This window comes from Octopus sinensis, linkage group LG1 (genome assembly GCF_006345805.1).
Source record: "Octopus sinensis linkage group LG1, ASM634580v1, whole genome shotgun sequence".
Lineage (NCBI taxonomy): Eukaryota > Metazoa > Mollusca > Cephalopoda > Octopoda > Octopodidae > Octopus > Octopus sinensis.
The window spans coordinates 88,577,967-88,594,715 of NC_042997.1; the positions used below are offsets into that span (position 1 = coordinate 88,577,967).

The following is a 16,749-nucleotide window of genomic DNA, read 5'->3' on the forward strand; positions in this document are numbered from 1 at the left end:
TTAAACTTCTAGCATTTACATAAAGCAGATGCTTCAGTTACTGAGGCAGTTCTCTCAAAAACCACTTACTTTATTACTCCACTGGATGTCTCAAAGTAGAAACAGGATGGAAAACTATTTTCTTAACACCAACCACATGCACATTAGATATTAATATTTGTTTCCATACTCCTTTTTAGTCCTCTACCATAACCAAGTCACCTGTAGTTAAGATATCAACTACTTTATAAGGCATGTTATCTAAAATGTACCACAAATGTTCAATAATATTGAGATCTGGGGACTGCGGTGGCCAGATAAGATGTTCAACTTCACTAGAATGTTCCTCATACTATTCAGTAACAACTTTAGCTGTGTGAATTGGTACATTATCATCCTCAAAGATTGCGTTTCCCTCCAGAAATAGTTCCACAACCATAGGATGAATTTGATCAGATAAAATGCTTAAATAGTCTTGACTATTAATTCTGCCATGAAGGGAAACCATTGGGCCTGCAGATTTCTAAGATATACCCCCCCCCCCAATCACAGATCTTCCTCTATGTTTAACAGTTGGAAGAAGGCAGTCTAGGTCAAATGCTTCTTTTGGCTGTCTTCACACGTATACTCAGCCTGTGGTCGGAAATAAAGTAAAGGATGACTCGTCCAAGAAAATAACATTCTTCCACTGCTCTAGGGACCAACTCTGTAGGTTTTTTTTTTTTACTCCACTCTAAACACTTTGCAACGTTTGTATTTGAAAGTAGTGGTTTTCTGATTGAAGCCCTCCCATGAAATCTGGCTTTGTGCAGCTCCTGGCGAGCAGTTTTTGAGGAAACTGGGTTCTCAAGGTGGACATTAAGCTCTGCAGTAATTTTGGGAGCTGTACTTTTGTGATCCTTTCTAACAATCTGTGTAAGAGTCCAACGGTCCTTATCTGAAAGTTTGGGTTTTCTTCCGGAGTTTTGTTTTGACGAGGAGGCTTTTCCCTCTTTCTCAAAGGCTGTCATTACTTTTGAGACAGTACTTCTTGATAGAGCAAACATTTTGGCTGTTTTCGTTACGCTAGCACCTGCTATATGAGCACCACCACTTTGAAAGTCCAATAGATCTGTCATTTTAATGAATTTTAATTACCTTTTTCTGATGATATCTGAAAAGAAACAGCAATTTTAGCAAAATATATTAAACAACACTAATAATAAATCAAAAAACTTTAAAATAAACAAGCTTTTGACAATTTTATAGATATTTCAAAATTATGATGCTATAATTCTAGGTGTTTCCATTATCAGTGTAATGTCCAACGCCTGTGTGTATATATATATATATATATATGTGCTTTTGGTGCAAATGGTTTTGTTATACGGCGCCCTGTTTTACAATCCTGTAAATAATAATAATAGTATTTGTATAAGCCTCAAATTTATAGTGATCACTGTACAACGACTAAAAAAATAGTCTAATAATGGGGCATATAACTCCTTGACAGAAAAAAGTAGGCTTTCCACATGCATACACACTGGTAGATACATAAGTGCAAAACAAGATTGAAAAAATAGGGTAGAGTAGTGAATATTTTGCAGTTTTTATTATGAAGTGTGTGTGTATATATATATATATATATATGTAGATAGATAGATAGATATACCGAAAAACTCATGTAATTTGCGCACCTGTGTAATTTACACAGGTGATTTTCAGGATAAAATTTATTAAAAAAAAAAAGCTTCTTCTCGTATAAAATTCACATCCAAAAGTTTTGAGAATTGCCAATATGGCCAGAGGAAAAAGGTTCACAATTTAGTTGTCTTTAGCATAATTTCACCTACTTATGATTAGATTTTATTAAATTTTCACTAAATAAAAAGAATTTCTGGTTAACGGGTATCACATTAAAAGCTATTAAATTACCAAGTGTTTGTGTTGTCTATATAAATAAAATTGGTTTTGCGGGGACTGACACATGTCAGTCCATTGTACTTGCTTGGTATACCCTCCTTTTCCTCCCTTATAAAACTGACAATGTCAGTTTGCTTTAGCCACTCAGTATACTCTGCTCCTCCCTCAACATTAGCATTCCAATAATAAAGATAAATAAATGAAAAATGTTACACTGATATTGTGTGTGTTTGTGTGCGCACACATGCATGTACCTGTATGAGACTGTGTTTGTGTGTCTCCACATAACTGGAAATAACTGAAGTATTATTCTGCTAATTGTGAGCATGTATATATGATATAATGATGGAAATTGTGATATACAGTGCTCAGGTGCACTACAACTGAAAAAAAAAAGCCATCAGATATACTGTTGGTGGATTTCAGGAAGCATGAAAGTTTTGAAGGATGTAGTATCTCAAGAGCTAACAACTGATGTGGTTAGTTTATTCTATGCTTCAGCAATTCTGAGCATGTAAAAAATGTTTCTGAAAGTCATGGGGGCTGTGTTGTTTTTTGATTTTATACGCATGTCCATGAGTGTTTGTCATATGGAATTCAAAAAGGTGTCCAAGGTTGTTGTTGGAAAGATGGTGGATAATCTTGTTTATAATAAACTTTATTTTACACTTCTTGCCCACAAGAGTTTATGTCCAGTCTTTAGCCTACTGCTGTATGTTTTCTCAAACCATGATCACAGGAAAAGTTGTTGATAAGAATTATCAACAAAAACAAAACTGATAAATATACACAGGCATTGCAAATTAAATTTACTTACCAATAAACATCAGCTTGGATGACACTTTACTCAACTGAGTAAAATGTGTAAAATATGGCCTGGACCATAATTACCAGCATGTACGTCAGACTTCAAAAAGTAGTTAACCATTTAATGGTTTTAGTAAATTCATACAGAAAAAGTAAGGATTATACTGTCCAACATAAATAAAAGTAAATTTCATTATATTTAAGCCCTTATTTTTTCTGTAAAAACCTATTCTGACATTAAATGAATCAACTTCTGGTATGAAAGTTTACATTTTGTATGTCTTTTTTCAACAAAGAAAATTTCTAAAAGAATTCTGGAAACAATCTACTCGTGTAATTTATGTACCCACTAAAGTTTATTTTTATTTTTGCAAAAAAAAAATGTGCATAAATTACATGGGTTTTTACAGTATATATGACAGGCTTCCAAACAGTTTCTTAACAAATTTCACTCACAAGGCTTTGGTTGGATTGGAGCTATAGTAGAAAACATTTGTCCAAGATGCTGTGTAGCAGAACTGAACTTAAAACCATGTGGTTGCAAAGTGAGCAACTTAATTACACAACTATGCCTGTACCTAGGAAATCTAGAATTTTTAATACTTATTTTTAAAATAATCTTTGTTTTGAATTAAAAGAAATATATGTTCAAAACTACAATTATCTATTTTTTTGTTACTGGTTTTGTCTCCTGAAATTAAACAGAAAATCAGAAAAGTCCTAGAATGTGTTTTTATTTTTTTATCATTGTTACCTAACTTTCTTTTTAAATCAAACTTACAATCTAGAATGTTCTAGAAATTTAGTACATGTTCAATTAAACTTGTCAAATCATTCATCAGTAACTGTTCTAGTTTGCAGAGATCAATTCCTACAGCTATTTACTTCATCTTAGCAACTGCTGTTTATGGTGCCAGGTGTCTTGTATATACTTACTTTACTATGCATAATCAATAGAACTATTTGAATTTTTTTTTATGTTTTGTAACTATCTGCAATTTTTGATGTTACTTAATGCAGCATGAATGTATTATCAATAAAAATATATTGTAGTTACTTATACTTTGTACTTGCAAGATCACAGATTCCGTCTTTTATCTTTTATTTGTGTCAGTCATTGGGCTGTGGCCATGCTAGAGCAAGGTGTTGAAGTGAGTTCAAAGGTCGTGCTTCACCACCTCATCCCAGGTTTTCCTAGGTCTACCTCTTCCACAGGTTCCCTCAACCGCTAGGGTGTGGCACTTTTTCACACAACTATCTTCATCCATTCTTGCCACATGACCATACCAGCACAAACGTCTATCTTGCACACCACAACTGATGCTTCTTAGGTCCAGCTTTTCTCTCAAGGTACTTACGCTCTGTTGAAACACAAGCACAAAGTTGCATACATGCATACACATATGTATATACATATGATGAGTTACTTTCAGTTTCCATCCACCAAATCCACTTGCAAAGCTTCAGTCACTCTAAAGACACTTGCTCAAGGTGTCACACAGAGGGACTGAACCTAGAACCATGTGGATATGAAGTAAACTTCTTACCACACAGCTATGCCTGCACCTGTATATGTATCATTATTTTCGTTACCATTTTTACATGTGTTTTCCCATGCTTGCTTGAGTTGGACTGGATAGGTCTCTTATCTTTTGTCCTTCCATTTATTCATTAATTCATTTTTGAAAAGGAAGGGGTGCTTATTTAGGAGGAAATACAACTATCGTAGTCTTTGTAGGCTCTTTCATAGTGTTTGATGTTCTGTAGGTCAAATTGTAGCTTCAATGAGGAATGATAGGACAAGGATTTTAAAATGAACTGTCCTAAATATCTGAGTCATACACCATTGTGGATTGCACTTGAGTTTTGCATGGAGTCAGCATCTGATCAGGACTGACATATTTTCTGGGCCTTGAAGAGGAAACCTGGTCTTTGGAATGCAATTTTGGCAATGTTATGTTATATGTGAAGTTTCTGTGAAAGGTGATCAGTGATTGCGAACTCTAATGTTTGTAGTGATTTTGAGAGTTTTAGGTGTTTTGTTCATGTATAGTGTCTAGTTCAACAAATGATATAGTAGCATTTCTACCTCAGTGCTGTGGAAGGAACTTAAATTCCATGCTTCTTATTAGAGGGAGCTTTCTGTCCTGGGAGGTAGTGTTTGACTGATAGACACCTTGGTTAGGTTTACATATTTACTGATATTTAGGGAGAATGAAGATGTAGTATTGTATGTATATAACTCTGTATGTGTGTGTGTTTCATGTAAAAACAGTAGGTCCTTAAAGTATAAAAAGAAGAATTGTGGAAACATAAGAGTACCTTGATGTATATCAAGGTTGACAGAATATCAGTTAAACAAGGGTAGGTCAATACACACTGAAATGAATTGGTCTGACAGGAAACTTTGGATCTAAGGATTGGTAGATGTAGTGCATAGACCACCAAGTTAGTAGATAGGCTTTATATCAGATGCTACCAAAAGTTTTGCTGATTTCAAAAGTAAAAGCATTGCTTTTACAAAGTTCTCAAGAGCATGAAACTAGTATGTGAATCAGAAGAGCAGACTTATAGTATATGTAACTGTATTAAAACAGTGCTGGTTGTAACTGAGAAGGAAGTGAAACTTAGTGCTGACCTGATCAAGCAAACTTCTGTTTGCAGTCATGATAGTTTCATCATCTTTCAGATATAGTATATCAAGGATTCCATTATGAGAATTAAGATTGTGGAAATGAGGGTTATAGATTGCTCTTCTGGGATATATGGGACATACCATAACATGTTTCTGTACATTGGGATAAATCCCTGTAAAGAAAGATTGAAAAATTTGGAGAGAACATGAGCTCACTGTAAAGTGTACTATTTGAGAGTAAAGGAAGTGATACTGTCAAGACTAGTTACTTGCTGGGTTGAAATGACTAAATTTTGTATTAGAGTTTATCTTTGCTCAAAAATTGGTACCCGTTATCTGTGATAAAGTAATTCCTAACCAGGAATTGTCTTTTGTCTGCAAAACTATAGTCATCAAACAATGGCACTGGTACTACACAAATTAGAGAGTTTGATCTTGCAACAACAGGCAATCCCCTTGATAAAATCCTGCTTTCTATCACAGAAAGATAGATTGTTAATCTTTATCGCACCATGCATTCATTCCAGATTGAATTATACTCTGTAATTGTGGTACCAGCTTACACCAATATGAAAATATTGCCTCACCTTACCCCTGTAAGAAAGTTCGAATTAATTGTTTTTATCAATCCCCAGATGGCTATAGATAAAAATATAATAAAAAATAATGAAACTTCAAGTTTTATTCATTGACAATTTATTTTTATTGTATTTTTATCTGCAGAAAAATAAAGATGTACTTTATTAAACAGCTTAAGCAGACATATAGTCTTAACAGCAATGGCAAAATCTATAATATACAAAAGTGACAGATATTATGAATAAAGACCATTAAATGATAATAGCAAATTCATTCATTAATTATACAAAAGATAGCACTCTACGTTTAATTATAAAGTAAATTTGTAAAATAAATTTAATACATATATAAAAACTAGCATTTCTTCAGTTACGAGTGTTTCAGTTAATCCAATCAGTGGAACAGCCTGCGCATAAAATTAATGGACAACTTCATATCCTTGATATTCCATTTTTTTTTCCCCTGCTGCAACCCATGAAAAATGATTTATTACTCGCTTACTCCCTCATCTCTCTCTCTCTCTCTCTCTCTCTCTACATATATACATACATACAGTGGCCTTGTTTCAGTTTCTGTCTACCAATTTCACTCTTGAAGCCTTGGTCAGCCCAGAGCTATATTAAAAAGCATCTGCTCAAGGTCCTGTGCTGTGGAATGAACCCAAGACCACATGGCTGGGAAGCAAGCTTTTTAACCACACAAGCGCACACCTATGGGAAGTTGCTGTTTGATCTAATATGCACTGTCTGTCATGGCAGCTGATTTTACAGACAATATTCTAATCTATACATTAATGCACTAAGGCCGAATGCATTACATTGTCATGTGGTTAATTGCAGGGAGAGGCAAAAAGTGAGAAAGAGAAGTATTAATGATGTGAGACAGGGGGAAAGGAATAGTTAGTTATTACATGGTTAAAAAGTTAGTTGAAGGGAGAGAGGGATGATGTTCTGTAGGTGCATTTAAAGAAATACAAGTGAAGAGGTGGGGGTGGGTAGTTATATTAAGAGTGAGAGGCAGATAAAGTGAACAGTGACACTATACCAGCTGATGCATTATGCTGTCACATGGTTTGTGGAAATGAAAGGTAAAGAAAAAGAGAGAAATGATTAGGATGTGAAATGGTGAATTGTATAGTTATAAAGTTTGTTGAAGTAAGAGGTAGAGAGAAAAAGAGAGAAATATAAAGTGCTTAGCGGAGGGAAATTTTTAACATCATTGTGACTGACAAGAAAACAACATTACAATATTCAGTTTTTTTACATCTTCTATATGTCAATGTATTGATCTATCTATCTACATTAACAAATATATTGATGGGTGGAGGGTGAAATGAAGGCTTATATAAGATATAATAAACTTAACATATATAGAAAGAAAATTTTTTCAATGAAATTGAAATAACTTAGCAAAATAGCCATGGATGTTATTTTATTTTTTAATTTGTTATTTGAACTTTGTATTGTCAGAGTGGATTGATGGTTCGATGGCAAGAACAGTAGATAGAGATAAACACACAGCAGAACTGAACTGAAATGAAAATAATCTTGGTTGACAAAAAACATAGATTAAGTTTTGTTACTGAAAACTATAATTGTGGTGGTGAGTGGATAGTGAAAAGTGGAGTTCTTTTTATTGAACTAAATTTTTTTTATATTGCCTGTCACTTAATGCATGCACATCTGCTTGCTTGAAAATTGATACTTGTTTATAAAATATGGATAACAATATAAACTAACAAGAGAAAAATGAGATGATATAGGCAGCAGTGTAAAGAGAAGCAAAGGGTCAAATCATTAGAATAGGTACAGAAGCTGCAGCATGGAAGGGAAAATATGATTCAAAGAGAATCCAGTGAGTATTTATAACAGATAAGAGAACATGTTCAATATAGACTAGAAAATGAAAATGAGATAGAACATCAAAAACAATATAAAGACATGGTTGAAAGTTATGACATTGTTGACAGGAATATTCTCTGTAATCATCTTGAAGTTCATCATCATCATTTAGCATCTGTATTCCATGCTGGTATGGCTTAAACAGGTTGACTGGAACTAGTAAGCTGGAGAGCTGTACCAGACTCCAGTCTGATTTGACTTGGTTTCTGTGGCTAGATGCCCTTCCTAACACCAATCACTCCATGAGTACAGTGGGTGCTGTTTACATCATGTCACCAACACAGGTGCCTTTTACGTATCACCAGCACTTTTAGAAATGAGCCTCTGAACTGCTGAGAGAGTGTGAAACTCATGCTCCCTCAGTTACACCCTTATCTAGAGGAGCTGAAAGCTTTTTTTTTTCTTTTAAATGAAAATAATGCAGGATATAAAATTTCAAAAGACATTAATTTTTATGGTTTTGTATAATCTTCCAACCATCTAAATTATTTTGCATCTATTGCAGAATTTCCACAGGTTCTGCTAGTTAATGATTATTTTGATAAGAAAATAACTACTCAGCAGAATTAAAATAATAAACAGCTATTTCTTTATTTATTAAGACCTCAAAATTAATTAAGTCAAATGTTTAAATCCAATGTGACTAATATATTTCAAGTGTTTTCAGCCAACTATGGCCTTCAAAATATTTCTGAAGTGTGAAGCTGTTTATAGTCCTACACTCAATCCAGCTTTCAGTATATGAAAGATTCACGAAACAAACTCCTAACCAGCATTGTAAATTGATGGAGGAGAGTGTTTCTACTCAAGATAGAAAAAGAGAATCCTGAAAGGAGTGGAGGCATCCCAGATAAAATGACACAGGTTGTTATTGTTTAGCCATGGGTCAACCTTGATTGAGCAAACCTATGATCAAAAGCATTCCAGCCATTAATTTTATATATGTATGTCATTATGATCATCGTTTAATGTCCATCTTCCATGCATATATATATATATATATATATATATATATATGTATAGCAAAATTAAATCAATGGTGCAACAGAAAATATAGCACAGAATGGACTGGTAGGCAGCATTTTAATTAACAATGTAATAAAAGTGATAATCAAGTATTTGTATGCAATTGTGTCACAGCTGAACAACTGCTAATTATCTTTGAGGTTTTTCTTTAACAGTAATAAGTGTTCATAAGGTAAACAACTTATTTTGAATTATATTTTCAAAGCCAGGATATTAAAACATTATTAGAAGCAAGAGGTCTTAGCTGATCAAGTGATTAATATTTGCTAAGTAATCTTCATTAGGTGATGAACTGGCAAAATCATTAGCATGCCAGGCAAAATGCTTGGTGGTATTTCACCTGTTCTCATGTTCTAAATTCAAAATCTTGCTGAGGCCAACTTTGCTTTGCATCCTTTTGAGGTTGATAAAATAAGTACCACTTGAGCATTGGGATTGATGTAATTGACTTAACTACTGAGTAAGAGTATAAAAATTGCACCCATCTGCTAGGACATGTTGAGCCAGTGTGCCAGAGTAAGCTCATCAAGCCACTACAGTCTCACGCTCAGATTTATGGCCTGCACATCAGACTATGGTTGGTGGAGAAAACATGCTGAGGCCTGCATCCTACAGTGGACTGAACAGAGGCAATCCAATCCAATCCAATCCAAGTAATCTTCATACATCATATAATCTATAACTAGTCAATAAGACTACAATCTACTTTGATCATAGGTATTTTCACTTTTGGATCTGTTTCTTAAACATCAGTTTTTTTCATTTTATATTAGTTTATCACGTGATTCACTTTCCTTTTGTATTTGATCACCATTGCATGTAAGTTGGTAAGGGCTATTGATTCATTGATCTCTATGTGGTTCTTTATGTCTGTGCTGAGCTCTAATTGTGGAGGGTACTTGCGGAAGGGGTTGACCCAGGAAAACATGGAACAAAGTAGTAAGCCTCACTGAGGGGCTGGGATTTGTGGAATTTTGCTGTACTTAAGAAGACACATCAAGGCAAGTAAATCTGCTGTCATCCATACATACAGACTTGTGCTATATAAATGCACTCATGCTGGTGGAATGTGAAAAGCATTCAGCTGTAGAAACCCTACCACAATAGACAATTTGGAGTCTAGACAGCTCCTTGGCTGGCCAGCTCCTGTCAAACCATCCAACCCATGCCAGCATGGAAAATGGATGTTAAACGATGAGGATGATATGTAGAATCAAGATTAGATGATCATTATAGCTTTTCATCTACTTGTTTTAAGTCATTGGACTATGGCTATGTTGGGCCACCGCCTTGAAAGGTTTAGCTGAACAAATCTACAACACTACTCATTTTTTAAGCCTGATACTTCTGCTCTGAGTCTATTTAGCAGGACTGTTAAGTTACTGTAAGATAAACAAACATTGCTTGTCCAGCAGAGTAAGACTAGGACCACTTTCCAAACTCAAAGACACATGTGCATGTAGGTATGTATCTATGCATGCATCTATCTACTTACCTACCCATATATACTCACATTCATATTTATATACATACTAGCAGTATCGCCCGGCGTTGCCCAGGTTTGTAAGGGAAATAACTATAAAACATTTTTAGAGAGTTATAGCCAAAAAATAGCAAAAAAATGGGGAAAAAATGATGGTAAATTTTTTTGAGAGTTAAAAAAGGTGGAGTTGCGTCCCCTAGACGGTCTGTGGTTTGGGTTTCTGATTCTCGACCCCATGTCGAATTTATCGATTTTTTTCAGAACTGGGGGAACTTTTCAAAAGTTTCGCTGCGTTAGTTTTGAATTATGACATTGGGCTATGTGTGTGTCAAGTTTCATCAGAATCGGTTGAAAGCCGTGGTCAGAGTGAGGGTACGAGAAAACAGACACACATAAACGCACAGACAAACTGCCGTTTATATAGAGAGAGATGTATATGTAACCAGTTTCCACATAGTTTCCTTCTACCAAATTCACTCACATGGCCTTGGGTTATAATAGAAGTCTCTTGCCCATTGTGTCAAGCAGTGGGACTAAACATGAAAACACACAGTTGCAACGTGAGCTTCTTAACCACACAGCCATGCCTGCACCTATTCTAATTCTTTTTTTTTTTTTATCATTCTTTAGATCTTTGTTAATTTGAATAATTTCATTTCTTTCTCTCTCATTCATTCAAGTTTCCTCCCTATCAAATTTTTATGATTTATTTAAATCAATGTTTAGTATACTCTGCACTATATACAATGTTAGTTAAATTATTCTTTTAGTGATGTGGCCTGATTTATTAGGAGCAACAATATCTCATATGCTGTGCTGCTACAAAAAGGGTGACTGTACTATATATAACTAACAATATAAACTGTTTTAAGTTTAATTCTTCTTACATTACTAAACTACTACAGATTTCCTAACTAGGGACCTATGAAAATTTGACATAAATACTCATCTACCCTTTAAACATACACTTGGCATCTTTCTAATGTAATCAACTGCATTGTATAGTAAAGCAAAAATACAAATAATTTCTTTGATAAGAAAATTTTTCTGCAATGAAATTGTTCCATGCACCTTTATCTAACTGTTGGTCCCAACCAAGCAATATAATGCTCCTATAAATGAAACTTCTGAAACAACACCTTTCTCTCAGCAACTAATGTACAATAGTGTTTTAAAGGAATTCAACTAATATGTATATAGTTTGTGAATGTATATATATATATCATCATCATCGTTTAATGTCCATTTTCCATGCTAGCATGAGTTAGACAGTTCGACCGGGGTTTGGGAAGCCAGGAGGCTGCACTAGGCTCCAGTCTGATCTGGCAGTGTTTCTACAGCTGGATGCCCTTCCTAACGCCAACCACCCCATGAGTGTAGTGGGTGCTTTTTACGTGCTACTGCCATGGGCCAGAGGAGGCTGGCAACGGCCACGATCAGTTGGTGCTTTTTACGGGTATCACAACTTTCTTATCTTTTGTGCCAACAACCACCTTTTTGAGCTCCATGTGTCTAACACACATGGGCATACCTACAATGTCAGAAACCAGCACAGCTCCATTGTCTTTTGGAAACATTTTTTTCACACTCAGAGTTGCTGAAGCATGGAACAAACTACCTGCATCAGTTGTTAGTTGCCAAGGCACTGTATCCATTAAAAACTCCATGCTTCCTGAAATATCACCCCCAGCTCCTTATACATACACATATGTATATCATGACTCATACACTGTTCACTTTCCTGACTTTTGTACATAATTCTATGTACTATACATGCACCTTTGATGAGTTGTAGTGCACCTGAGCACTATACACTTATAACTTCATTATTATTTTATTTTATCCCAAACCTATGTTTAAAACAGCTTCCTTAATAAAATTTCAGTTTTGTTTTTTCCTTCCAGTTTTATCAGTCTGATCTGAATATTATGTCTATACGTTTGTGTGTTGTCTATTTTATCAGTTCAAACATTAATTTTTCTGCTTCCTGTTAAGAAACTTATTTATTTATTTATTTATTTTACTTTTATCAGTTTCAGCTTGAAGCTGCAGCCATGCCATTTATTTGTATAACATTTTACTACAGTATAATATAGTATTTATTGTATAATGTTGAATATTTGTAGAATCATTAAAGCTTGAGATAACATACATTGTTGTTCAAATCCCATGAAGCACAACTTTGCCTTTCATCCTTCTGAGGTTGATAAAATAAAGTACCAGTCGTATTTTGGATTTAATAATTTAATAATTAACTATGTGTGTATATGTATTTATGTGTTTGTTTGTTTCTCCCTCTCTTGATACCACGTGATAGTTGTAAAATTATTATCATTGTCATAGAAGCAGTGCCATTCATTTCCATTATTCTGTGAGCATATGTCTGGCTATGAAGAAAAATGACCTTACTTGGAAATAGGTAAGGATTGGTGATAGGGAGTGTATCTGGCTTTAGAAAATCTGCCTAAATAAACTCCATCCAACCCATGCAAGCATGGAAAAGTGGATGTTGTTGTGATAATGATTATGATCCATACTCTCCTCCAAAATATGTAGCCTTGTATCTATATTAAAAATTTTTATATGTTGTACTAGATATTCTTATATTGTTTATTTTAAAATTAATCTCTTTGCAATTTTGAGACTAGTTTGCTTAAAGGGTACAGTTTATATTTTTAATGTCTCTTATAAGATAAGATAGCTATCTCACTTTTCTTACTATATTTCATAGGAGTTGATAGATATACATTAGGCTATTAAAGTGTTCATTCTTGAGGTTTGGCTTGATATTATTGAGAGAACCCATCTATCTCATAATTTTGAGATAGAGGCGGTCTATCAAACTTTGATCTCATTAGATATGACAATATTAGATGTCTACTGTGTTAGTTTGAGACAAACATCAGGATCTGATAAATTTTCTAGCTATAAGTATTCTATCTTTATTACGGACATTCTATCTTTAACTCTTTAGCATTTAATTTCTTATCATTCCAATTTCTCTGTCAAATGTAATACTTATTTATTCACATTGTTTTACATTATTTATGCATCATGTCATAGCTTTGAGAATTCAATGATGTGATTGTTTATTTTTAGCATGATATTGTAAAGTAAGAGTGAGAGGCCAGATCTGGCTAGTTTGAAGATAAAATTGGCAGATTATTTTAGTCAGTGATTTTAGTCAGTATCAATGGCAAGGGATCCGCTATATGCTCTATTGCTCTAACTCATTGTAAAGGAAGTGAAGAGGATATTTTAAGTTGTTTTTATTTTTTTTAAAGATGTTTAAACACACTGAGTAATTTCAAAGAAGCTCTGTTATAAATTTTATGAAACACACCAACTCCACCATCACTCTGTCACATCATCACCTCCATCACCTTTAACACTATACCAGCCTCACCATCTCTACCATTAACATCACCATTTAGTATACACATTAATATAAAGGCAGTGAGCTGGCAGTATCATTAGCATGCTGGGAAAAATGCTGCTAAGCATTTTGCCAGTCTTTACATTCTGAGTTAAAATTCCACCAAGGTCAACTTTGCCTTTCATTCTTTCAGGGTCAATCAGATAAGTATCATTTGGGTACTGAGGTCGATGTAATTAATTTACCTACTTACCCAAAATTGCTGGCCTTGTGTCAAAATTTGATACTAATGTATATATATATTAATACATACATACATCCGCCAATGTTTTTTGTGTTGCAGGTTCTACGTTTACGAGAACTGTTCCATGGTCGATTTACCAATGAAGAGGTAGAGAAACTGTTGCAGTTAAATAATTTTGAACAAGGACGTACAGTGTTCTACATTCTATCCTGTAAGTATACCTTATTTATTTATTTAGTCCAATTAATATGTGAGAGTACCTATGACTCTTGCAAGCATCTCTAGACTGATAAGAAGCATTGGATGCTGTTTAACCCTAGTTGAGCCAAGACTGAACTAATCTATAATTAAAAACATCTCAGCTGTCATCGTCCTATCCCTCCTTCAATCCTAGTATCTCTAGGACCACATTATCTAATATGACCCTTTTTATATTTTTCTTATGATATGAGTGAAGGAATAGACAAGTGATTCCATATTTAAATTAATTCATAATGAATTAGATGACAAAGTAAGAGAGAATGTAAAAATATTACATGTGCACATCAATATGACAGTGAATGAACAAGCACTCACATGTACACCATTGAGACATTGTTGTGATTAAACTTTTAAGGCAATTGTTATGAATGTATAGAATTTATTTTACACAACTAATATTAAGTCTTTATTAAGTCTTTACTTTTATAATTTAACTAAATATTCAAGTAGGATGTTGTTGAGTAAGAGCTCATCAAGAGAGTTATTATCATACTCTAACAACTCAGCATTTCACTTTCTGACCTTACTCTTTCTTGTAACTTACTGAATTTGTTTATATATAATGTCAAAGGTGGCTAAAAGACATATTAGATAATATAGCTTAAGGTACATTATATCTGCCTTAAAAAAGCATGATGATCATGGTTGGAATGTCTATGATTATAGGTCTGCTTGACCTGGCTCAACTTGATGTTAAACAACAGCAATTACAAATAACATCTAGCATCACTATACAGAAAATGCTATCAGTCTTCTGTGAACACCAGTTGGAGCATTCCAGCTTAACTGTTCCAGCTGGCTGTAAAAGTTTTATTTACTCATAACTTTTCAATCATGACCTAATTTCCATTAAGTGCTACATCTTTCCCTCTATCAAAGATGCCATTCAAAAGCCATCTCTTACAATATTAAATGTTACCACCACTGCCGCAACCACTACCACCACCCACACATAATATTTTAATTGATTGTTTAGGGCTTTTGACTAAATATTTGCCTTACTTCCTGACAGAAGTTCCTTAATTTATTTCTTTATCTTTTAGTCTGTAATTTAAAACTTTCATTTGACAGCTGTGTTCAAAATTAGATAACTGATGTTAACATGTAATCACGACTTTTCCCTTATCAGAAAAACCATTTTTTTCTCTTGAACATAACTGACATTTCTTGACAACTTCTAAACAGTCTATATAACTGTTAATCTGTTTCTGTGATATTACTATTAGAAAATAATGTAAATGTAATAAACTTAACAAAAGTCTCTTATTTTTCTTCCATCTGATCATAAAACTTACATCAGCTTATTTCGTTACATAGCACTTTGTTAATGTGTACTGTGTCTAGTTAGGCTGTTTCATGGACTGTGTGTAAGATGTGAATTTTAGTATGAGGTTTATATTTTTATTTACATTCCCTTTTTTCATATCCATTGCACCAGTTATTATTCATACTTCTTTTTGCTTTTATACTCCATTTCTTACTTATCTCCCTTTTATGGTCTTTGTACATCAATAGCTATGTAACTTATTCTGTGCCAAACACTTTTGTTTATAAAGAATGAGAATCTGTGAGAACAGATTTTCTGTTCCAACTGTGATTATGATGTCAAGGTAGTTCACTTCAGTCTCCTTACCAATTTGAGCAAGTTTCTTCCAGAGTATCATATCCATGTTACTGTTCCATACTTAATTGCTGCTTCCTCATCCATCCATCCATCCATCCATCCATCCATATATATATTATATAAAATTTGTTCTGTCCGTCTGTGTGTGTGTGTGTCTTCTAGGATCTCAGGCATCTTCCATCCGATTGCACTCAAATTTGATATGTAGATACCGATGGTATCAAGGCATGTATAAGTCTTGAAAAAATTGCAAAAATCGATTCCAGGTGAGAATGTGATCGATAAAGTGAATAAAATCGTTTTTCTTTGGAATAGAAAAAGTCTATCTTTATTTCTTCTTTTGCTGGTGTCTCAAATTTAGGTTAAATCAGTGTTTCTCAAAAGGGAGGCCTATGGGACAGTTGGAACAAATTGTTTTGATAAAATTTGGTTTAAATATTTGACAATTCAGCACCGTCCATTGGACGGGGGGAGGGCGTTTTGCTCATATATATATATATATATATATACACAAAATTCTTTGTATCTCTGTTCCCAATGCATTCTCAAATGGCCCAACCAAATCAAATGAAATTTTCCATGGCAATACTATGAGACCCTAAGAGTGTCAACATCTAATTTTTGGGGATTAAAACAATGCAACATTGTCACTGGTTCTGTATAGTGTCTCAATACTCAAAGAATAAAAGTGAAACCACCGACAAAGTAACAGTTATAAATAGTTTTACTATTATATAGTTGCACATTTAATAGTTTCACTTTTATCAGTTTCACTAAGCATATATATACATGTATGTGTAGTATATATATATATATATATATATATATATATAATGCATGTATATCTTAGTGCGTGTGTGTAAGTATATATGTCTTTGTGTGTGTGTGTGTTGTGTGTAATATATATATATGTATATATGTATATCTTTGTG

At 33.9% G+C, this 16,749-nt stretch overlaps 1 protein-coding gene across 1 annotated transcript in view; it reads left to right on the plus strand.

Moving 5' to 3' along the window:
• The window catches only part of LOC115209850 (shiftless antiviral inhibitor of ribosomal frameshifting protein homolog), a 91,278-nt gene that overhangs the window by 55,696 nt on the left and 18,833 nt on the right, over nt 1–16,749 (plus strand). The window contains exon 2 of the mRNA XM_029778421.2: nt 14,032–14,143. Coding sequence (XP_029634281.1) covers nt 14,032–14,143 — 112 coding nt within the window. The remainder of the gene's footprint in view (nt 1–14,031; nt 14,144–16,749) is intronic.